We start from the raw sequence: 24718 nt of genomic DNA on the forward strand, positions 1-24718 counted from the left end.
CCTGCATCCTGTCTCCTCCTCGGGGTAGCTGCAGGCCGTTGCAGGTCCCCAGGGCAGGCGCTGGGCTTGGGGGCAGGGGGTGGTGGTGGAGGGAACCAGTCCAGGACTGACGGCGCGACGGCATCACTCACCGTTCAGCCACAACGTTGCAGCTCTGCTGGATTCCACTCCTGGTCTGCTTCCGCCGCAGCCGCGCTCAGAGTTGATCCTCAGAGCAGGCCCCGCCCCTGGCCCCGCCCACCACCCGCCCCTCTGCTTTGAGGGCTCAGTTCAGCCCCGACACGTCCATCAGACCCCGACTCGCCCCTCCCCGCGCCCCGCCCGCCCTTGAACCCCGCCTCCTCAAGGCCCGGCCCCACCGGAACCCCGCCCCCTCACAGACCCCGCCCCGCACGACAACTCTGCCGTCTCACGGGTCGAGCGAGCTCCAGCGTCCCGGCGACGGTGCGTAAGCCGTTCCCGGCTGTTGCTTGGTTGTGGTCCCGGTTCTGCTCTAGGACGCCACCTCCTTAGAGGCCCGTGCGCTCCCCTACTTCCTGCTCCTGCCCAGTTCCCGCGCTCGGTTTGAAGATTCCGTCCCGCCCCGGAGGCAGAGCTCGTGTCCAGCCAGCCGCAGAGGAGCCACGGGTTCCGCCCCCCGCGAAAGTTTTGGAGGTAAACGGAGGCCGGACCCCTGGGTAGAGAGCAAGACGTTACCAGCGGGCCTTCCGGGAGGGCAAACCGTCTCTTCCCGCCCATTCTCACTGCCCCTTCCCCCACTAGCCCGCCAGGCTCTTCTGTCCACGGGATTCTCCAGGTGGGAATCCTGGAGCGGGTTGCCATGCTCTCCTCCAGGGGATCTTCCCGAGTCACGGATCGAACCCAGGTCTCCCTCATTGCAGGCGGATTCTTTTTCATCTGAGCCACCAGGTATTATTTACTTCGTTCTGTGTTATGGCTACCATTCCTTCAGTGCTTATCTGTGCTCTAACATTGTGGTAATGTCTTTTCAACAACCCCTGGAGGTAGGAATAACAGTTCGCACCTAGGCTTTAAAAGGTTAAAAAGGTTGGTTTGCTCTTGGTAAGGGTTATGCAACTCAGATCCTAGGAATAAAGCCTGTATGCCTCCCAGATTGAGAGAAGACCAGTGTTTGGCAGTCCCTTTGTTGCTGCATAAAACTGAAGACTAGGACCTACTCCCAACGTGAACAGTGGTTGGCATGCAGTTATTTGTAAGAGATAACTAGTGGGCTAGCTTCTTTTAACCAGTCCCATCACCCCATAAAGAGGCTCAGGTCGCTTCCTGTGCTAAACTTGCTTATCAAACGATGCTCCAGTTAAAGCAGTAGGAGGGGCTTTTGTGTAGATTGCACTAATTTACTTAGAGAAACTTTAGAGGAAAACAGCTGGCAGTGTCTTCTCAATTTTGAGATTTCTTTTTATAAAGGTGCCTCCCAGCTGTCCGAACTTGATCTGGGCCTCCAGGGGAAAGACTTTGGGGGAAGGTGGGCGGCACTCCAGCTGAGGGAAATGTGCAGGAGTGGGCCAGATCTTGCAGGCAGTGGTCATTATGGTTCATTTGGTGAGAAGGCTGAATAATAAGACATCAAATGGGCAGTGGTTTCCGGCCAGATTTTGAAGAGTTTGGACTTACTGAGGTAAACTTGAGTGTGCATTTAGTGATGCTCTGAATCATTAATGAGTGATTAATTGTGGAAAAGTTATGTAAATAGTCCTTAAAAATTTTTTTAATTGGAGTATAGTTGAGTTACAGTGATAATTTCAGGTGTACAGCAAGAGTGATTCAGTTATGCATATATCATTCTTTTTCAGATTTTTTTTTCTCATATAAGAATATTGAATAGAGTTCCCTGTGCTACTCAGAAGGTCCTTGTTGGTTGTCTGTCATCTGTATAGTGTATATGTGTTAATCCCAAGCTCCTGATTTATTCCTCCCACTCCCGCCACATTTCCCCTTTGAGATGGCTGGATGGCATCACCGACTCGATGGACATGAGTTTGAGTAAACTCCGGGAGTTGGTGATGGACAAGGAGGTCCGGTGTGCTACGATTCATGGGGTCCCAAAGAGTTGGGCACAACTGAGCGACTGAACTGAACCATAAGCTTGTTTGCAATATCTGTCTGTTTTGTAAATAAGTTCACTTGTATCATTTTAAAAAAATACTTAAGATTCCACATATGAGTGATCTGGTAGGATATTTGTCTTTCTGTGTCTGACTTCATTTAGTTTGATAATTTCTAGATTCATCCCTGATGCTGTAAATGGCATTATTTCACTCTTTTTTATGGCTGAATAATATTTCATTGTATATGTATACCACATGTCTTTATCCATTCCTCTGTTGATGGACATTCAGGTTACTTCCATGTCTTGGCTACTGAAAATGGTTTTAAGGGTGGTTAGTCTGGCAGAATTAGGCTGTTTGGTTGGGAAATCCTGTGAGCAGGGTAGAAGGGTGAAAGAATCAGAAAAATTCTGATTTTCTGAATCACTGAATGTTTTCTTCCTTACAGGAGACTTTTGGGAAATTTAAATTTGAGTTACTCTGTTCAAGCATAGACAAAATGATTGAAGGAAGGGGGAAAAAAAGAAAAAGTCAATTAGTATACTAAATTATGTAAAGAGTATATTTCATTTGGGAAATAAACTGAATTACTGTAAATGAAGTTTTAGTCACATTATTATGAATACTTTAGCAGTGGGAGAAATAGTATAAATATATTACAAGAGGCCCTAAAAGGAATGATATTAAGAAAACATTGCCAAATATTAGAACTTGAACATATATATCGGAAAACACAAAATACTTTTGAAACTATTCTCAGGACAGACGGAGAAGTTGTAGTGGGGAATAGAAATTGATTCTGAAGGAGATCAGCCCTGGGATTCCTTTGGAAGGAATGATGCTAAAGCTGAAACTCCAGTACTTTGGCCACCTCATTCGAAGAGTTGACTCATTGGAAAAGACTCTGATGCTGGGAGGGATTGGGGGCAGGAGGAGAAGGGGACAACAGAGGATGAGATAGCTGGATGGCATCACGGACTCGATGAACGTGAGTCTGAGTGAACTCCGGGAGCTGGTGATGGACAGGGAGGCCTGGAGTGCTGCAATTCATGGGGTCGCAAAGAGTCGGACACGACTGAGCAACTGAACTGAACTGAACTGTGATTAGACAAAAAAGAAACTAGGAGAACTGGGCTGGAGAGAACCTTGGGAGTCAGGCTTCAGCTCTTCTGGTGTGTGTGTGCTCAGTCAGGTCTGACTCTCTGCGGTCCCACAGGCTAGCCTACCAGGCTCCTCTGTCCATGGATTTTCCAGGCAAGAATACTGGAGTGCATTGTCATGCCCTTCTTCAGTGTATCTTCCCAACCCAGGGATCCAACCGTCTTCTCCTGCAATGCAGGCAGATTCCTTACCACTAGCATGGAAGCCAGTAATCATGAAGCATGTACCAACTGTCCAGGTGGTAAAGTATCAACAGATGAGCAAGTCTAGCCATAATCCTAGGGAAACCAAGGCTACTTAGGTTGGCTTTCTGAGTTATCTCTACACCCCCGTTCTCACTGCCCTCTCTCTCACTGCAGTTACTCTAAAAATACTCAGCCAGCCTTCTTCCAGCCTGACTACCTTTAGTTATAAAATTGGTATCCAGAATGGTTAAACAATCTTTTCTGTGCAAACCTAGGAAATAAAAGACCTCTCAAGCCTGCTGTTTTAAAATACAACAAATATTTTTCTTTGGGGCTTGGAAATGGTTACAAAAATAGTTATGGTCCCTATGTGAAAAGGGGTTTTCATGTTTAATTATATATACACAATAATAATACTTTCCCCACCAGGAGTGAAAAGCGCTTCTAACGTGGTGATGTATTCTCCCAGGGTGTAGGGATAAGGAATATGACAGTCCAAAACCAGAATGCCAGATGCGTTCCTGTTCTCCACTTCCTCTGCTTTCGTCATTCACCCCTGCTGCTTGAATGGTCTAAGATCCAGTTGTCTTTCGACCCAGCTGCTACAATTTTAAAACTGCAAAGAACAAGAGGGCATGACGTATTTTGAACGTCTCTCTCTCTTTTTCTGTTGACATGTATGGTTTCCTCAGTCTACTACGTGTTAAATTGGTTTTCTGTTGTGACCCTGACTTTCATATATACTTCTGTGGTCATTTTTACAAAACCAGAAAAAATTTTTCCTGATACTGTTAAGTGTGAACATCAATGTGGTTATTTCTAGCCAGTTATTTGTTAGACAGTAGTCAGTTCACATCTGATTGGATTCTGTAGTTTATTTTCTTCATTATGTAATTGGTGGATGTTATTAAAGGTTAGTTTCATAAAGTCAGTTCTCACCTAGGAGACTAGTGGTCTCCTAGCTGTTGAAATGGAGGAGACTTTTATCCATGTGTGAAGCAGATTAAAGTAATACTCAGAATCTATCTAGCAGTAAGGAGCAGCAGCACTGACATTGAAAAATTAACACAGTTGTATTAAAAATTGCCCCATCTCTTCAATGAAATTGTATTCCTTTCCTAGGCATATGTGTTATGAAATTTATGTTGATGGAATTTCATTTCTGTTTCTTGGTTTGTAATTTTCATGTGGATTGAATCTAACTCAGAGAATGAAATTTCTTAGTCTGAGTCAAATTTGAAATCTGTGGATAACGTACATTTTTTTTTTTTTCCTGACAATGTCATATTATTCCTACCCTCTCAATCTTCTAGGGTGATTGTGTTTTTCCTTCCAGAAAATATGTCATTTGCTCGTGAGTTTACGTTGTTGTAAAATTTTCTGCTAGCATTCAAGAGTACGTTTATCAACATAATAAACAAAGTCCTAGATATGTGTTGCCAAAGGAACATGGGGATTTTGCCTTCAAATACTTTAGTATATGATACTGTGTCACTTAAGAGAAACAAATATATCTGTTTTCTGCATGCATAAATTACAACCTAGTTGAAACTAGTGAAGAAGGAAACTATTAGTTATTTCTATTTTTTGGTAAAAACTAGGCCAAAGCTTGCTGGGTTTAAAAACAATTTTTTGGGCAGTTCTTTGGATCTTTCACCTGAACTCACTTAGGCTTACTCAAGCATTGAGTTCAGGTGATGGTTTAAGATGGCTTAACTCCCATATCTGATAGTTAGTGGTACTGGCTAATAGCTGGGGTACCTTGGTACCAGGAAAAAACTCTGTGAGGCTTGAGCTATAGCGTGAGGTTCTCAGAGCAGGACTCCAGGATCGCCAAATCCCATGCAAAATCACTTATTAAACCTCTACTCGCTTCACATTTGTCGATGTGACCTTGGCTGAAACCGGTCACAAGGCCAAGGCCAGAGTCTATACGGGAGTGGTCTTAGCTGGCAGCCCTTGATGGGAGGAATGCCAGAGAATTTGTCCCTATTTTTTTCTTTACACTAGCAGCTTTTCCCCTCTTCTAAAATTCCTTTTTCCTGTGTAAGTAAACCATAATCCATCCCAAATTGGCAAAGTATTGCTGGACTCTCTTACCTTGGTATGGCTAACATGGAAGCTTTGTATTCAAACAAAAACATATGTCATTAATAAAGGGGTTAAAATGCAATCATTTCAATTTACTAATCATGAAAATACAGTTATTAAATTAACAGAGATGAAGATTGATTTGGGGCTTCCCTGGTGGCTCAGATGGTAAAGAATCTGCCTGAAGCGTAGGAGACCGGGGTTCGAACCCTGGGTCGGGAATATCCCCTGGAGAAGGAGCCTCCCAACTTCAGTATTCTTGCCTGGAGAATTCCATGAACAGAGGAGCCTGGTGGGCTAAAGTCCATGGGGTCTTTTCTAAAACCATGCTTATGATTACCATACATCCCAAACCAAAACTAGCCAGTATTGTAATTTCTCATTCATATACTGGGTTATCCTCCCCACTAATAGCTGTTTGAGGAGAAAAGAAGAACAGTGGGCCAGAAAGGAAAAGGGAGCTAAGAATTGTACAGTGGTGCCTTAGAAATGAATTCTGCAGTAGGAAATAATAGCACAGGAATACCACCCACCATCTGGGCCAGGTAGATGGCACTTGATGTAACAAAATGGTTATAGTAATGCATAAGGATGCAAAAAAAAAAAAAAAACCACACCCCACATATTTACATGAAGTATTGTAATTTGCAAAACATTTTCATATTGCATGTGTCCTCAAGATAACTCCCTAGAGATCATGTTGCTTCTCTTTTTGCAGCTGATTACAGTTTAGGGAACTTCAGGTCTCCTGCATTGCAGGTGGATTCTTTGCCATCTGAGCCAGCAGGGAAGCCCACGAACTTCATTAACCGTTCAAAACTGTAGCACTGTCAGATGGAAGAGCCAGGATCTAAAGATTTCTGATACTCAGTCCTCCTGTCCTTGTTTCACATTAAAACTTCATGCAAAACGAGCTGTGGAAGCAGACAGAGAAATAAGCAGAAATGAGTTTTGAAGTTTTATAAGACACAATATATTCCAAAGACGGAAACTGATGTCCTTGTTTTGTTTTGTTTTAGTTGTAATTGACAGAAGTCGTACACGGGACAGGATTTAGTCGTCCCATACTCCTGATCCAATGAAGAGAAAATGGGAAGCAACACTGAAGCAGATTGAGGAACGAGCATCCCATTATGAGAGGAAACCGTTGTCCTCGGTGTACAGACCGAGGTTGTCCAAGCCAGAAGAACCACCTTCCATTTGGAAACTGTTTCATCGGCAAACTCAGGCTTTTAATTTTGTTAAAAGCTGTAAACAGGTAATTGTACTCATCCTTTTATTTAGGGCTACTATAACTTAAGATTTCTAAAAAGACTCTTGTTGTCTGTCTTCATTTCAGGCCACCTATTTTACCAGAAGAATTTAATTGCAGTCTTTTTATACTGTTTAGGAAAAATATCCCTATGAGTCATTAACCATTTACTTTATATGAATAATGAAAAAGGGTGATGTATCTGGTGCCAAATAGTTTAAAAAATTTGTAGTGACATGGAAATGAAGCTATGCTTAGAGGAAAAATGACTGTTCGTGGACTGAAAAATAATAGTATGCATTTAAGAGTAAAACTAAAATAATATCCACAGAAATATCAGCAGAGAGTGAGTGGTGTGTGGGATTTTAAGGATGAAATTAGGGATCAGAGATTTGAATTTGAACAGCGGCAAATGACAGTGTCTCAGATGCCATAGCTTAGCATTGATAAGCCCTGGAGCTTAAATCATGCTACCAGAGCACCCATGCTTCCCTTTCTTCTGTCCCCTCTGTGTTTGGAGTAGTAGAGTGGATTTCTCATCATTTCCAACACATTAGGAAAGTGGGAGGGAGACGTGCTTGCTGCATGCTGGCCTGACAAAGGGGATGGTACTCAGAAATAAACAGGCAGCTGTGTATTGCGCATCGTTTGCTTCTTGGGCCCTGTTGGGAATATAAAGAAATATAATGAAAAGATGCATGTATCCAGCATAAATCCAGCATAAATGAAATATGATTCCACTCATTGATCATCTGTAAAAATAATGCTAAAAGTTTTTAAGGAGGAGGACCTTCTTTCCCTAGTAACTTGTTAAAGTTAAGCATTTTAAAACTTTTCTTAAGCTTTTGAGATTAATATGCAAATATATTTTTTAAGTGGTTCCCATGTGTTTTTGTATGTTCTAGGGAATTTATTTAGGTTTAGCCCAAATTATAATAGTGTTCAGGTAGTTTTAAAAATTACATAAATTAGTAAGTAAAATTACAGCAGGAAGTCAAATGATTACAAAATATTTATTTTCTTTTTAGTCTGGATGTTCTAATTGTGTGCACCTTAAACATGTATTACCTGAGTGAATAAATATAAGTAAAAACAACTAGATTTTGACTGGCATTGATTTAGTGATTTTCTTATTTTTAATAATACACATATTTCAGTTTTTGAAAATTTGAATGGTAAAATTCTATATGAACATTTAATAGCTATAGTTGATTTTGAATTTGCATTTTTACTAATTTTTGATAGTTTTGATTTTATAAAGGAAGTTCATGTATTTGCTTTGGAATGCAAAGTGGGTGATGGACAGCGTATTTACCTCGTAACAACCTATGCTCAACTTTGGTTTTACTATAAATCCCGGTAAGTAGCTTTTAAAAGACAGCATGTCAAAGGTACATTTCCTTCATCTGGAAATGCTTGTGAAGTTAAATCAGGCTGCCTGGGCTTTCATAGTTCTCAGTCACCAGTGCATTATTCCTTTCCTATTATAATTGAATTCTGAAGTTACCTTGTCATACGCAACACTGACTCTCAGCAGGTGCTAGAGGAGAAAAATTGTGTGTGTTTGAATTCCTGTGCCATGTGATCATGCAATTCCCCCATCACTTTTTGTTCAAATTGGTATAAATGTTTTATTTGCATATGATATCACTAAGCAGTTTATCAATCAATTCAGCATCTGTTATTAATAACCCATATTAAGGTCATCTTTTTTCAAATTACTCAAATGACACCTTTATTTTTAGTTAATTTTCATTTATGGATGCCTTTCAGTTTTCTATCACCTGGACAGAGCTATGAATTCTGTCAGTTTTTTCCATTTCTGGCATCTGTTGTAGAGATCTCTGCAAATAGATAAATCTGTATATATATCTTCCCCTGGCTAACTTCACACCTTTTTCTCCCCTGAGCATTCTTAACATTTAAGGCCAGAGCCAGGGCCAGACTCTGAGAGGAGAGTGGGCACATTATTTTTATTGCTGCTTCTGTTTTACCTTTCCCTTCTTAAAGTCAAACCCCCTTGGTGAGGTATTTCATTCTCATACCAGTGAGAATGAAATTGCAGATGTGAGCATTGAAAGCTCCTCGAAGTCAGATGATTCAGAATGTGTGTAAGCAGTTTTTAAAATATTCTTAATGAAAATGTGAAAGTTAAAGATTTTCATTAAAAATTCAGGGACTCCCAAGTATACGTGATCCTGGGATCCCAGTTTGAGAAAATTGTCTTCTCAAACAAAATTTGCTTCATGGTAATATCAAAAGCAAATGTAAAAGTAATGTCTGATATCAAAATCATCTGTGAGTAAATAACAGTATGAAGTTAGACTGTATTTTCGTTAAGTAGTGTTACAGAATGTGATTACTATATCTTGTTTGATGGAAACTCTTGATACTGTGATCCGTAAACTTGGGGTCAGCAGTTGTTCATTTTATCTTGCCTTCACAATGTCATAGTTATATGTCATTAAATCACAGTTAATAGGCTATTTTGAGATACAAGAGCAGCTTCTATGATTTAAAAAGAATGAGATATAAGCCTAACAATCTTGAATTATTCAATTCAGAAGAAATCTCTTACACTGCTATGAAGTCATTCCTGAAAATGCTGTGTGCAAGCTTTATTTTGATTTGGAATTTAACAAACTTGCCAATCCAGGAGCTGATGGGAAAAAGATGGTGGCATTACTCATTGAGGTAACTTTCAGATTCAGGTTTTTCTCCTTATATCTACTCGTATATCTTTCCGTGATTCAGTCATTAAAAGAATTAAATGACTCCAGCCCGTGTAACATACAGGTTCAGTGTTTCTCCTGCTTTTACTTTTGACTTTCATTTCCTAATAGCACTCCTCAGAGTACACCTCTGAAAAGGAGGAAGTTTCAGCTTATGTTTGTATATTTCATATTACTGTATCCAATTAAGAAAAACTGAGAAAAGTGGCAGTTTGGGAATTTTCTGTTTCTTATATATCCTTTTACATTACAGTTGATTCTGAATATCAAATGAAAGTAATTTTTACAGTAAAAATTGAGTTCTGAGATAAAATTCAAGAAAATTCGGATAAAAATAGTGTGAGAATTTTTGAGCTGACAGAAATGTTGGGAACTATTCTTACATCATCAAAAGTGAGGACGCTCAAGCCTAGAGAGACTTAATTCCAGTTCCAGGTCCAACAACTAGTTACTGGCAAAACCTGGTCTAGAAACATAATTATCATTATTTTTAACAAAGAGAAAAAGTGTAGTTCTAGTGTTTATTTTTGATTTAGCAATGTCAACTAGGAAGTTAGTAATAAAAGGAATATGGGCTTGTGCAACCAAGCTCTGTTAGGTTCATTTATAAAATCTTTTAAGATTGTATTGGTTAAGGTATACTATATTAACTATTATTTGGCCTCAGTAGGTATTAACATTAACTATTTTTTGTTTTAGATGTTAACTGTAGATGACTCATAATGTTAGAAATACATCCAAATTAAAATGTTTTTGATTAAGAATATCTGCTGATTATGATTGATGTCTACATGTTTTATTATAAGTTTATTTGAAAAAGATATGCAAACGCTGTTTTAAAAAAAAAATCATGTTACCTTTCTCCTGGCTTTGAAGCAAAAAAAGTACACATAAGTTCCCCTAACCCTCCCCAAAAATAGCAAAAGAGTTATGTTTTTCTTAAGGTAGCCTTTGGACTCTTAAAAATAAATTTAAATGTTTTATTTCATTGTAGTTGTTATGTTTAATTTTTAACCTTAATTACATTTTAAATAATCGATAAACACTGACTCTCTTCTGATGTATGATACATACTCTACTACCTAAGGAAGGATTTATTAAGTGGTCTCCGGCAAACAAGGAGTTAAGATTGAGATTTTTTTTTTTTTTTTTTTCCCACCAACACTTTAATATGGTTAACAAAGAAGTACCTCATTGTATTATAAACTAGAAACTTATTCCTAAAGAAATCAATACTAGTGCAAATCCTATTTTTAATAATGATTAATAAACATTGATAGGGCAAAGAACATGTAGGTATTTAACTTACCTTTTTTTCCTTTTCAGTCTTTACAATCTTACACAAATTAGTCTTGAACCACTAATCTTTTACATCAGCAAAAGTTGGAAAAAGTTGTAGAAATCTGAATTTAAAATTATACAGCATTTTTATTTAACACATTTACTGTGTTGGTAGAAAAATTATTAGGATTATTTTACTTATATGATCTTGTAAATGATTATATTGAAATTAATTTCATTTATTGGTTAGTTTGAAACAAGCTATAATCCAATAAGTACTTTTCCTTTAGAGTCTCTGTGAGGAGGTATAAGTTAGATTAACTGTTACAACAGATTGTTAATAAGTAACTGGCTAATCATAACTAGTGATAATAGATAATGCCCTTTGATTCAGTAACTTAACTGATAATTTCAGTAAGCAGCTTTTGCCAAATGGAGTGAATTCTGGTGCTTAAAGTGTTTTATAAAACTTGCTAGGTAGCATCACTCAAATAATCATTTATTTTAACATCTGGATTTTACAATTTAAATATTTAAATAAATTAAAAACTTTAAAAATTGAGTTATAGTTAAGTTACAGTATTATGTTAGTTTCAGGTGTACAATATAGTGATTTAAAACTTTTATAGATTATAAATTTTATTTTAAATTTAACTTGGAAAAGAGAACTTAAGGGAATAATGAGTACTTTTATTACCTCAGAATTATTACATTTATTCTGTACAGCTCCAAAGTTCAAAACTCCACTTTATTAATTTATCAAAATCCTTTCACTCTGTACTGTGTGTGTGGCTAGGCGTTGAGAATACAGTGGTTAGCCCAAAGAGGCATTTCTGCTTTCGTCGAGTTTATCGAGTAATGGAGGATAATAAGTTAGGGTAGATTTACTGCCGTAATAAAGGCCTAAAACTAAAATGGCATAAACAAGATAAAAAGTTATTTCTCTCTCATGTAACACCTGGATGTGACTCCATTGTATTAGAGATGAGGCTTGTTGCGTTGCTGTTCCTAAGATGCCTTTATTTACATTGTCCAAGAGGGCTCACCACCCCTCTGTCTGCATTTTAGTCTGTGGAACAGGGGAAAGGGTGAGCATGCCCCTCAGCTTTCAGACTGTAGTGTAGAAGCGGAATATTTTCCTTCAGCTCACATCCTGTTGTCCAGAACTTGGTCACATGGCCCCCACCTTACTGCAAGGGAGTCTGGGAAACGTGGTCCTTTTTCTGGATGATATTATATCTATCCATAATCAGGGTTCAATGACTACAGAAGCCGGAGAGAACAGATAGTGAGAGAGATTCTCTGTAATATAGAGGAAACTTAGCAAAAATTCCACACAAGTTAAGATAAAATAGCAGCTGTATAAGTGCTACAGCTCGAGGTAGAGCATATGGGGGAATTTGATGTAGATAAGGAAATTGAGGAGGCCTTCTCAAAAAATTTACTGAAGGAGAGTAGGATCAGAGAGCCTGGTGGGAGATGGCATGCTATAAGAATATCAAAATAACATTAATAAACACAATGTATTGCTTAACTGTTAGGTATCTAGGGCATTCCTCAGAGCTCACTTGGTAAAAAATCTGCCTGCAGTGCAGGAGACACGGCTTCTATCCCTGGGTCGGGAAGATCCCCTGGAGAAGGAAATGGCAACCCACTCCAGTATTTTTGCCTGAAGAATCCCATGGACGGAGGAGCCTGGCAGGCTACAGTCCACAGGGTCGCAAGAGTCAGACACGACTTAGCAATTAAGCCACTACCACCATTGGGTGTCTAACCCCAAGATAACCTTGCATGGTGGTTCTTAGTATGTCCATTTTGCAACAGAGAAGACTGAGGCTTCATAAGTGACCCATCCAGTGACTGCACAGCCAATGCTTTTACGAAGTTACGTGTACCAAGCACTGGGCCAACTCTTTACTCTCATTTTTCTCTTTGCTTCTTACAACAACCCGAAAAGTTGGGTTCTGTCATTATCCCATTTTGCCGTTGAGGAATGTTAGGTTTGGACTTGACTAGAGTGACTGATCTGTTAAGTGGCAAAGCTAGAACTCCAACCTAGGTCTTTCTGATTTCTTTTTTATTTATTTTTTTTAATTGAAGGATAATTGCTTTACAGAATTCTGTTGTTTTCTCTCAAACCTCAATATGAATCAGCCATAGGTATACATATATCACCTCCCTTTAGAACTTCCCTCCCATCTCTCTTCCCATTTCACCCCTCTAGGTTGATACAGAGCCCCTGTTTGAGCTTCCTTAGCCATACAACAAATTCCTGTTGTCTATCTATTTTACATGTGGCAATGTAAGTTTCCATGTTACTCTTTCCATACATCTCACCCTCTCTTCCCCTCTCCCCATGTCCATAAGTCTGTTCTCTATGTCTGTTTCTCCACTGCTGCCCTGTAAGTAAATTCTTCAGTACCATTTTTCTAGATTCTGTATATGTGCATTAGAATATGATATTTATCTTTCTCTTTCTGACTTCACTCTGTATAATAGGTTCTGGGTTCATCCACCTCAGGACTGACTCAAATGCATTCCTTTTTATGGCTGAGTAATATTCCATCGTGTATACGTACCACCACTTCTTTATCCATTCATCTGTCAAGGGACATCTATGTTGCTTCCATGTTCTAGCTGTTATAAATAGTGCTTTAATGAACTGTGGGATACATGTGACTTTTTCAGTTTTGGTTTTCCTCGGGGCATAAGCCTAGGAGTGGGATTGCTGGGTCATATGGTGGTTTTATTCCTAGTTTTTTAGGGACTCTCCATACCGTCTTCCATAGTGTCTGTATTAATTTCCATTCCCACCATAGTGCAAGAGTGTTCCCTTTTCCCCACACCCTCTCCAGCATTTATTGTTTGTAAACTCCTTGATGATGGCCATTCTGACTGGTGTGAGGTGATATCTCATTGTACTTTTGAGTTGCATTGCTCTAATGATGAGTGATGTTGAGCATATTTTCATGTGTTTGTCAGCCATCTGTATGTCTTTTTGACAAATGTCTGTTTAGGTCTTTTTCCCACTTTTTAACTGGGTTGGTTTTTTTTTTTTCTGATATTGAGTTGTATGAGCTGCTTGTATATTTTGGAAATTAATCCTTTGTCAGTTGTTTCATTTGCTGCTATTTTCTCCCATTCTGAGGGTTGTCTTTTCACCTTGCTTATAGTTTCCTATGCTGTGCAAAAGCTTTTCAGTATAATCAGGTCCCACTTGTTTACTTTTGTTTTTGTTTCCATTAGTCTAGGAGGTGGGTCTTAGAGGATCTTGCTTTGATTTATGTCATCAGGTGTTCTGCCTATGTTTTCCTCTAAGAGTTTTTATAGTTTCTGGTCTTACATTTAGGTCTTTAATAGAGTGTATCTTTGTGTATGGTGTTACGAAGTGTTCTAATTTCATTCTTTTACATGCAGCTGTCCAGTTTTCCCAACACCATTTATTGAAGAGGCTGTCTTTGCCCCATTGTATTTTCTTGCCTCCTTTGTCAAAAAACAAGGTGAAAAATAAGATACCCATATGTGCATGGGTTTATTTCTGGGCTTTCTATCTTGCTCCATTGGTCTATATTTCTGTTTTTGTGCCAGTACCATACTGTCTTGATGACTGTAGCTTTGTAGTATAATCTGAAGTCAGGAAGGTTGATTCTTCCAGCTCCGTTCTTTCTCAAGACTGCTTTGGCTATTAGGGGTCTTTTGTGTTTCCATATGAATTGTGAAATTTTTTGTTCTAGATCTGTGAAAAATGTCATTGGTAATTTGATAGGGATCACACTGAATCTGTAGACTGTGTTTGGTAATATAGTCATTTTCACAATATTGATTCTTCCTACCCAGGAACATGGAATATCTCTCCGTCTGTTAATGTCATCTTTGATTTCTTTTGTGTCTTATAATGTTCTGTGTACAGTTCTTTTGTCTCCGTAGGTAGGTTTATTCCTAGATATTCTTTTTGTTGCAATGGTGAACAACCATTGATTGATTCCTTAATTTCTCCTTCTGATTTTTCATTGTTAGTATATAAAAATACAAGTGGTTTCTGTGTATTGATTTTGTATCCTGCAACTTTGCTAAATTCACTGATTAGCTGTAGTAATTTTCTGATACTATCTTTAGGGTTTTCTATGTACGGTATCATATCATCTGCAAACAGAGCTTTACTTCTTTTCTGATCTGGATTCCTTTTATTTCTTTTTCTTCTCTGATTGCTATAGCTAGGACTTCCAGAACTATGTTGAATAATGGTGAGGAAAGTGGACACCCTTGTCTTGTTCCTGATCTTAGGAGGAATGCTTTCAGTTTTCACTATTGAGAATAATGTTTGCCATAGGCTTATATATGGCCTTTACGATGTTGAGGTAGGTTCCTTCTATGCCCGTTTTTTTTGAAGAGTTTTAATCATAAATGGGTGCTGAATTTTGTCAAAGGTTTTTTCTGCATCGATTGAGATTACCATATGGTTTTATCTTTCAATTTGTTAATATGTTGTATCACATTGATTGATTTGCATATATTGACTCCTTGTACCCCTGGAATAAACCCAACTTGATCATGGTGTATGAGCTTTTTGATGTGTTGTTGAATTCTGTTTGCTAATATTTTGTTGAGGATTTTTGCATCTGTGTTCATCAGTGATATTGGCCTGTAGTTTTCTTTTTTTGTGTTGTCTTTGTCTGGTTTTGGTATCAGGGTGATGGTGGTTTCGTAAAATAAATTTGGAAGTGTTCCTTCCTCTGCAATTTTTTGAAAGAGTTTTAGAAGGATAGGCATTAGCTTTTCTCTAAATGTTTGATAGAATTCTCCTGTGAAGCCATCTGGTCCTGGGCTTTTGTTTTTGGGGAGATTTTTGATCACAGCTTCAATTTCAGTGCTTGTAATTGGGTTGTTCATAATTTCTATTTCTTCCTAGTTCAGTCTTGGAAGATTGAACTTTTCTAAGAATCTGTCCATTTCTTCCAGGTTGCCCATTTTATTGCCATATAGTTGTTCATAATGGTTTCTTATCCTTTGTATTTCTGCATTGTCTGTCGTAACCTCTCCTTTTTCATTTCCGATTTTGTTGATCTGACTCTTCTCTTTTTCTTGATGAGTCTGGCCGAGGTTTGTCAATTTTGTTTATCTTCTCGAAGAACCAGCTTTTAGTTTTATCCATCTTTACTGTTGTTTCTTTTTCACTTATTTCTGCTTAGGTCTTTATGATTTCTTTCCTTCTACTGATTTGTTGTTGTTGTTGTTCTTTTTCAGTTGTTTTAGCGTAAAGTTCGGTTGTCTGTTCGATGTTTTCCTTGTTTCTTGAGGTCGGATTGCATTGCTCTAAACTGCCTCTTAGAACTGCTTTTGCTGCGTCCTGTAGGTTTTGAGTTGTCATGTTTTCATTGTCATTTGCTTCTAGAAATTTTTTGATGTCTCTTTTGATTTCTTCAGTAACCAGTTGGTTATTTAGAAACATATTGTTTAATCTCCATGTGTTTGTATTTTTTACAGTTTTTTCCTTGTAATTGATACCTAGTCTCATAGCATTGTGGTCAGAGAAGATGCTTGATACGATTTCAGTTTTCTTAAATTTACTGAGGTTTGTTTTATGACCCAAGATGTGATCTATCCTGGAAAATGTTCCATGAGCATTTGAGAAGAAGGTGTATTCTGCATTTGGATGGAATGTCCTAAAGATATCAATGAGATCCATCTCATCTAATGTATCACTTAAGACTTGTGTTTCCTTATTAATTTTCTGTTTTGATGATCTGTCCATTGGTGTGAGTGGGGGGTGTTAAAGTCTCCTACTATTATTGTGTTACTGTCCACTTCTCCTTTTATGTCTGTTCGTGTTTGTCTTATGTGTTGAGGTGCTCCTATGTAGGTTGCATAGATATTTGCAATTGTTATGTCTTCCTCTTGGATTGGTCCCTTGATCATTATGCAGTGTCCTTCCTTATCTCTTGTAATCTTGTTTATTTTAAGGTCTGTTTTGTCTGATATGAGGATTGCTACTCCAGCTTTCTTTTGCTTCCTATTTGCATGGAGTATATTTTTCCATCCTCTCACTTTCAGTGTATATGTGTCTTTAGGTCTGAACTGGGTTTCTTGTAGACAGCACATATATGGGTCTTGTTTTTGTATCGTTTCAGCCAGTCTGTGTCTTTTGGTTGGAGCATTTAATCCATTTACATTTAAAGTAATTATTGATATATATGTTTCTTTTGCTATTTTCTTAGTTGTTTGGGGTTGATTTTGTAGATCTTTTTCTTTCTCTTGTGTTTCTTGACTATGTAAGTCCCTTTAACATTTGTTGAAAAGCTGGTTTGGTGGTACTGAATTCTCTTAATTTTTGCTTGTCTGAAAAGCTTTTTATTTCTCCATTAATTTTGAATGAGATCCTTGCCAGGTACAGTAATCTTGGTTGTAGATTTTTCCCTTTCAGTACTTTAAATATATCCTGCCATTCCCTTCTGACCTGCAGAGTTTCTGCTGAAAGATGGCTGTTAAATGTATGGGGTTTCCCTTGTATGTTACTTGTTGCTTCTCCCTTGCTGCTTTTAGGATTCTTTCTTTGTGTTTACTCTTTGTTAGTTTGATTATTATGTGTCTTGGCGTGTTTCTCCTTGGGTTTATCCTGTATGGGACTCTCTGTGCCTCTTGGACTTGATTGACTATTTCCTTTTCCACGTTGGGGAAATTTTCAACTATAATCTCTTCAAAAATTTTCTCATGCCCTTTCTTTTTCTCTTCCTCTGGGACCCCCATAATTCCCAGGTTGGTGCGTTTGATATTATCCCAGACATCTCTGAGACTATCCTCAGTTCTTTTCACTTTATTCTGCTCTTCAGAAGTTACTTCCACCATTTTCTCTTCCAGCTCACTGATTCGTTCTTCTGCTTCAGATTTCTGCTATTGATTCCTTCCAGAGTATTTTTAATTTTAGTAATTGTGTTCTTTGTCTCTGTATGTTTATTCTTTAATTCTTCTAGGTCTTTGTTAATTGGTTCTTGCATTTTCTCCATTTTGTTTTCAAGGTTTTTGATCATCTTTACCATCATTATTCTGGATTCTTTTTCAGGTAGTTTGCCTATTTCCTCTTCATTTATTTGGACTTCTGTGTTTCTAGTTTGTTCCTTCATTTGTGTAGTACTTCTCTGCCTTTTCATTTTTCTTTTTTTAACTTACTGTGTTTGAAGTCTCCTTTTCCCAGCCTTCAAAGCTGAATTCTTTCTTCCTTTTGGTTTCTGTCCTCCTGAGGTTGGTCCAGTGGTTTGTGTAAGCTTCCTATAGGGTGAGATTTGTGCTGAGTTTTTGTTTGTTTTTCCTCTGATGGGAAAGGCTGAGAGAGGTGGTAATCCTGTCTGCTGATGATTGGGTTTGTATTTTGTTTTGTTTGTTGTTTAGATGAGATGTCCCGAATAGGGTGCTGCTGGTGGTTGGGTGATGCCGGGTCTTGTATTCGCGTGGTTTCCTTTGTGCGAGTTCTCACTGTTTGATCCTCCCTAGGGCTAGTCCTCTGGTGGTCTAGGGTCTGGGAGTCGGTGCTCCCACTCCAAAGGCTCGGGGCTTGATCTCTGCCTCAGGAGGAGCCCCTGCCGCCCTCTGCTCTGTGGCCAGGGTGGGGGCTCCTGCAGTCCTTTCCTGCTGCTGACTTTTTCTCCACGGCTCTGCGGCCGTTTCTCCAGGACCCCTCCTGGGCTCCAGGCCTCACCTCATTCGCGGGGTTGCTGGGCTTCCTTCCCAGCATCACGTGGAAACGCTCGGTGTTCAGCCCACTCCCTGCTTCCTGCTTCCTGACATAGTTTCTGGTCTTTCTGATTTCTAGCCGTGTCCTCCTAACCCTGCGCTCGCTACTTTGCTGTGATGCATAACTGCCTTTATTATCATTATCTAACCCTGGAGGCCTTATTCTTGGAGGTAGATTTGGGCTCAGTGTACGTGAGGAACTTTCTGAAGACTAAAATTATAAACAACAGAATTAGTGACTTTTTAACTCATAGATAATATTTAAAGAGCTGCTTAAAAATATTTTTATTTTGCTTTTAGAGATTAACATAGAAGGTAAATTATTTGAATCTGGAGAGGCCTTTAATCTGGAGAGCCTATGAATTTTTGAACATAAATGTGTAGTAATAATTTGTGAGAATGGCATTAAAACATATATACTATCAGGTAAGAAACAAATCTCCAGTCTATGTTCGATACAGGATACAGGATGCTTAGGGCTGGTGCGCGGGGATGATCCAGAGAGATGATACGGGGTGGGAGGTGGGAGCGGGGCTTCAGGATTGGGAACTCATGTACACCCGTGGCTGATTCATGTCAATGTCTGGCAAAACCAATACAGTATTGTAAAGCAAAATAAAGTTAAAAAAAAGTGTAGTAGTTTAAATATGCATATTTCAATAAAGTAATTCAACAAATTGTTATGTAATCTGGTATCAAAATAGGTTAGGTTTATTTGTACCAAGATTTGAATTTTGCTTATGAAAAAATTTTAAAACAAATTAAAAATGTTTAATTAATTTTCCTTGCATTCTCAGCATGTTTGTAAAGCACTTCAAGAGTTTTATACAGTTAACTGTTCAGCTGAAGATGTTCTCAACTTGGATTCTAGCACCGAGGAAAAATTTAGCCGCCATTTAATATTTCAGCTCCGTGATGTGGCGTTTAAAGATAATATTCATGTTGGTAAGCGAGCTGTCTTTTTAAGTTGCAGTTATACTGAAAACCTGTGTTTTCCTTTCTTCTTAAAGTTTTGTACTTGTCACATTTTCGATGGTCATTAATTAACCTACCCTAAAGAGTACATCGTGACTTTTCACGTTTTAGGTACGCCCCCCTAGTTCTAGACTGACTTTGTGCCCGACACAGTTTAGATGAATTCGTGTGCTCAGGGTATCCTTGGCAGTGGTGCCTCTTGCTTTGGATACTGGGATGGTCATGCATGCCACAGGCCTGGTTTTTATTCCAAGAGGAGTCGTTTCAGAATTTTTCTGGGTGATGCAGGAGAGACCCAATTCAGGTCTTACCTGTGATGCCTCAGATTGGGATTTCTGACCTTTGCTTTAGCATTTTAGCATTGCTTTATCCTTTAATACATGAGGGCTGGGCTTGAGTTCCAGGCCACACTCATGAAGCCTTGTTTGTTGTTCCAGGTCAAATGTTAGGGTAGGGAGAAGTCTAGATGTGTAACCCTGAAAGTATAACCAGAGATTAATTCCAGGACTGGACATTTAGGGGTACAGGCCCAGATATAAGTGAAATTGGTGCACAGGAGAACAAATAGGCAGAAAGGAAATACTGAAAACCAAGGTCTGAATAAAAGTCAAACTCCTGAGTGTATGTCTTAGCAGAGGTAGGGCAGGCAGGTGATTGATGAAAGTTCAGGTAACAGGTAATCCATTCAGAACAACTATCTGACAATTTCAAGGGTACCAAGGGCAAAGGCATGAACATAGCTATTAACGGACTGGCATAAAAGTCAAAGGTCTAATTGTTAGAGTAGGGTAACACGGGGTCAAGTGGCCTAGTGTGCTGTGTACTAGGGACTCATTATCTTCCCATTTTCTGTTTGCTTAGTTGGATATTTCTTCTCTCTTTAATCCCTAGTTGTTGTTCAGTTGATCAGTCATGTCTGATTCTTTGAGATCATACGGACTCCAGCACACCAGGCTTCCCTGTCCCCTACTATCTCCTGGAGTTTGCTCAAACTCATATTCTCTGAGCCAATGAGGCCATCCAAGCATCTCATCCTCCATTGCCCCCTTCTCCTCCTGCCTTCAATCTTTCCCAGCATCAGGGTTTTTTCCAGTGAGTTAGCTCTTCACATCAGGTGGCCAAAACATTGGAGCTTCAGCATCAGTCCTTCCAGTGAATATTCAGGGTTGATTTCCTTTAGGATTGACTGGTTTGATCTCGTTGTCCAAGGAACTCTGAAGAGTCTTTTCCAGGACCACAGTTTGAAAGCGTCAGTTCTTTGGCACTCAGCCTTCTTTATGGTCCAACTCTCACATCCATATATGACTACTGGAAAAACCATAGCTTTGACTGTGTGGACCTTTGTCACCAAAGTGATGTCTCTGCTTTTTAATACACTGTCTAGGTTTGTCAGAGCTTTTCTTCCAAGGTGTCAGAGCTTTTGTTCCAAGGAGCAAGCGTCTCTTAATTTCATGGCTGCAATTACCGTCTGCAGTGATTTTGGAGCCCAAGAAAATAAAATCTGTCACTGTTTCCACTTTTTCCTCTTCTATTTGCCATGAAGTGATGGGACTGGATGCCATGATCTTAGTTTTCTGAAAGCTGACTTTTAAGCCAGCTTTTTCACTCTCCTCTTTCACTTTCATCAAGAGGCTCTTTAGTTCCTCTTTGCTTTCTGCCATTAGAAAGCATCTGCATATCTGTCATCTGTCATCTGCATATCTGAGGTTATTGCTATTTCTCCTGGCAATCATGATTCCAGCTTGAGCTTCATCCAGTCTGACATTTGCCGTAATGTACTCTGCATGTAGGTTAAATAAGCAGGGTGACAGTATACAGCCTTGATATACTCCTTTTCCAGTTTTGAACCAGTTCATTGTTCCATGCTTTGTTCTAACTGTTGCTTCTTTTCCTGCATATGGGTTTCTCAGGAGGCAGGTAAGGTGGTCTGGCATTCCCATCTCTTTAAGAGTTTTCCAGTTTGCTGTGATCCACACAAGTGCTTTGGCACAGTCAGTGAAGCAGAAATAGATTTTGTGGGAATTCCCTTGCTTTTTCTATGATCCAGTGGGTGTTGGCAGTTTGTTCTCTGGTTCCTCTGCCTTTTCTAAATCCAGCTTGTACATCTGAAAGTTCTCAGCTCACATTCTGTTGAAGCCTAGCTTGAAGGATTTAGAGCATTACCTTACATGTGAAATGAGTGCAATTGTGCGGTAGTTTGAACATTCTTTGACATTGCCCTTCTTTGGGATTGGAATGAAAACTGACCTTTTCCAGTCCTGTGGCCACTGCTGAGTTTTCCAAATTTGCTGGCATATTTAGTGAAGCACTTTCACAGCATCATCTTTTAGGGTTTGAAATAGCTCAGCTGGAATTCCATCACCTCCACTAGCTTTGTTTGTAGTGATGCTTCCTAAGGCCCACTTGACTTCACATTCCGGGATGTCTGGCTCTAGGTCAGTGATCACACCATTGTGGTTATCTGGGTCTTGAAGACCTTTTTGTACAGTTCTTCTGTGTATTCTTGCCACCTCTTCTTAATATCTTCTGTTAGGTCTATATAATTTCTGTCCTTAGCCCATCTTTGCATGAAATGTTCCCTTGGTATCTCTGGTTTTCTTTAAGAGATCTCTAGTCTTTCCCATTCTGTTGTTTTTCTTTATTTCTTTGCATTGATCGCCTAGGAAGGCTTTCTTATCTCCTCTTGCTATTCTCTGAAACTCTGCATTCAGATGCTTATATCTTTCCTTTTCTCCTTTGCCTTTCACTTCTCTTCTTTTCTCAGCTATTTCTAGGGTCTCCTCAGATAACTGTTTTGCCTTTTTGCATTTCTTTTTCTTTGGGATGATTTTGGTCACCACCTCCTTTACAGTGTTACGAACCTCCATCCATAGTTCATCAGGCACTCTATCAGATCTAGTCCTTAAATCTATTTTTCACTTCCACTGTATAGTCATCAGGGATTTGATTTAGGTCATACCTGAATGGTCTAGTGGTTTTCCCACTTTCTTCAATTTAAGTCTGAATTTGGCAATAAGGAGTTCATGATCGGAGCCATAGTCAGCTCCCGGTCTTGTTTTTGCTGACTGAATAGAGCCTCTCCATCTTGACCTGCTAAGAATATAATCAATCTGATTTCAGTTAAGACCGTCTGGTGATGTCCATGTGTAGAGTCGTCTCTTATGTTGTTGGAAGAGGGTGTTTGCTATGAGCAGTGTGTTCTGACAAAACTGTTAGCCTTTGCCCTGCTTCAGTTTGTACTCTAGAGTCAGTACTTGCTAATATCCAAGCTGTCATCCCTTGGGTATTGGTCGTTATCCAGTCTGTCCTTGTCCTTCTGTCTGTGACCTTCGTGACCATCCACTCATGGCTTCAGTTCCCATTTGTGTGTTGATGACCCTCACATCTTATCTGCAGCCAAGATGGGTTTCACGGTAGACATCCCCCCACACTTCAAATGCAGCCTGTCTCTAAGCACACTCCTCGGCTTTTCCTCCAGACTTGCTCCTTCTCCTGTGACACGTGTATCTGAGCGCTGTGAGCGTCCTCCCAGTTACCTCAGTAGAGATGCTCTCACTCACTCCCTCTAGTCCGTTAGCGAGAGTGCTCTGGTCATACCACTTGTGTGCCTGGAACTGTTCCAGGATCTTTCCTTGCCTTCAGGGGAAGGTGCAGAGGCCCTGGCTCGCAAGGTGCGGCCCACGGGGTGCTGGCCTCGTCTCCGGCTTCTTGGCTCTTCTCCCTCCACCCTTCACTCAGCTCCCACCCGGCCACATGCTCCCTGGTGCTTTGCACTTTTGTCACCGCTCTCTGGCCAGTTCGCTTGGCCTGTTGAGATTCAGTGTAGGTACTGTCATCTGAGAAGCCATGTCTGGTACCTCTCAAACCCGAAGACTTGGGTTTGTGTGTTATCTGGGTTGCAGAGCGCACCCAAGACCTGTTACGTCAAAGCATCCACCACCTTTCAGGGTAATTTCTTGTTTTTGTTTTGTTTTCTCTCTTCTAGTTAATGTTTCTTTAGGGCATGGATTGATTCTTACTATTGTATTTCCAGATCTTATCCGGTAATAATGTCTTTATCAATAACATTAATAAGATAACAATCATAAATACAAGTAGTGATGTAACATTTGCTGAATGAATGACTGCATGTTAGGTGGGCTCTACCGTCAGGGTGTGGAGAAGGAGCCCTCAGCAGGACATTTCTTTGATTCCTATTTACTCCTCACAGTCTGCCCTGTGACTCCTAGCCCCAAGGCTAAAGATTGAGATTTGTTGCTGGGGAAGAAGGGGAGAAGGGAACTTGGTCTCTGCTACAGCGACTTTCTCAAGGCAGCTGACAGTCAAGCTGGGCTTGAAAGCAAATTCCATCATACAGACTAAAATAAGAAAGGCTTTACTGTCAGCAACATAAGCAAAAGTACAGAGACGAGTCTGTGACTAATGTGGGGAGCAGTGGGAATCTAGGGTGGCGAGAGTGGGAGAGAGAGTCCCAGGTGATTAAGCGGGGTGCCATCTGAGGCTTCAATCCTCTAGCATTATGAGCGGCCAGAACCAGAGGTGCAGAGACTGTGAAGTAACCCCAGCTCTCCACTTGGGTTCCTCTCTCTCAGTGTTTCTATTCCCTGTTGTCAGCCTTTCGGAAGGAGGGATTAGGCTAGTGTAAGAGCACAGACTGTGAGCAGGATGGACAGATCTGCTCTGCTTGAAGCCCTCTGCTGCCAGCCTGCCACAGAACCTGACATTCTAGGATTGATATGTTCTTTTGGGTTATTCCCAGCCAGTAGTCCCTGTGTGAATGATGAGGGGAGGGAAACATGGCCCGGGGAAGGGCAGCAGAGGGCAGAGCTGTTTGCAGAGCCGGTGTTGGCGTTAAGGTGACCCCTCCGTGGTCTCAGCCTAGCCTGGTTGGCTCCGTGCCACAGGTCAGAGGCTTGAGGTCAGGTCAGGTCACCTGCTCAGCACGGCCTTCACAGCCACGCCTTCTGAAGTGTCAAGTGATACCCAGGAAAATGGACTTTATAAATTTATTGCTTTACTGTCCTTTGATATATCACGATTACAGCTGGTTCAGTAACCATGCGTTCTTTCTGTCACGTAGGTGTAATTTTTTGTACATTTCCAGGAAAATTGACTTTATCAGTTTTTTGCTTTATTATCCTCTGATATAGCATGGTTTTTTTTTATTCAGTATTTGTTGCCCTCATCCCAGAGATAATCTTGTCTGATATGATTGCAAGCATCAAATGCTTTTGCTTTCCTTTTGAT

At 39.9% G+C, this 24718-nt stretch overlaps 2 protein-coding genes and 1 long non-coding RNA gene across 14 annotated transcripts in view; 1 reads left to right on the forward strand and 2 right to left on the reverse strand.

The window, feature by feature from the left end:
- Positions 1-177, reverse strand: part of CASP3 (caspase 3) — a 28622-nt gene extending 28445 nt beyond the window's left edge. For all 6 annotated transcript variants that reach the window (XM_060406953.1, XM_015104559.3, XM_060406949.1 and 3 more), the window contains exon 1: positions 132-177. The gene's annotated coding sequence lies outside the window, so the exon portion shown is untranslated. The remainder of the gene's footprint in view (positions 1-131) is intronic.
- Positions 178-476: 299 nt separating this feature from the next.
- The window catches only part of PRIMPOL (primase and DNA directed polymerase), a 50934-nt gene continuing 26692 nt past the window's right edge, over positions 477-24718 (forward strand). For 2 of the 7 annotated variants that reach the window (XM_042241348.2, XM_060406945.1), the window contains exons 1-6: positions 477-654; positions 763-909; positions 6526-6764; positions 8020-8117; positions 9323-9452; positions 19294-19441. In XM_042241348.2, coding sequence (XP_042097282.1) covers positions 6585-6764; positions 8020-8117; positions 9323-9452; positions 19294-19441 — 556 coding nt within the window. In that variant the 5' untranslated portion in view covers positions 477-654; positions 763-909; positions 6526-6584. Of the gene's footprint in view, positions 655-762; positions 910-6525; positions 18923-19293; positions 19442-24718 lie in introns of all 7 variants that reach the window. The other 5 variants (XM_060406944.1, XM_027962722.3, XM_004021691.6 and 2 more) reach the window with 5 other exon arrangements.
- On the reverse strand, positions 6132-11090 carry LOC114111080 (uncharacterized). The gene is made up of 2 exons (XR_003587208.3): positions 10800-11090; positions 6132-6420 (listed from the first exon to the last, which is right to left on the reverse strand). It is a non-coding gene; the product is annotated as an uncharacterized LOC114111080 (long non-coding RNA).

The sequence above is a fragment of the Ovis aries genome, chromosome 26, assembly GCF_016772045.2.
Source record: "Ovis aries strain OAR_USU_Benz2616 breed Rambouillet chromosome 26, ARS-UI_Ramb_v3.0, whole genome shotgun sequence".
Lineage (NCBI taxonomy): Eukaryota > Metazoa > Chordata > Mammalia > Artiodactyla > Bovidae > Ovis > Ovis aries.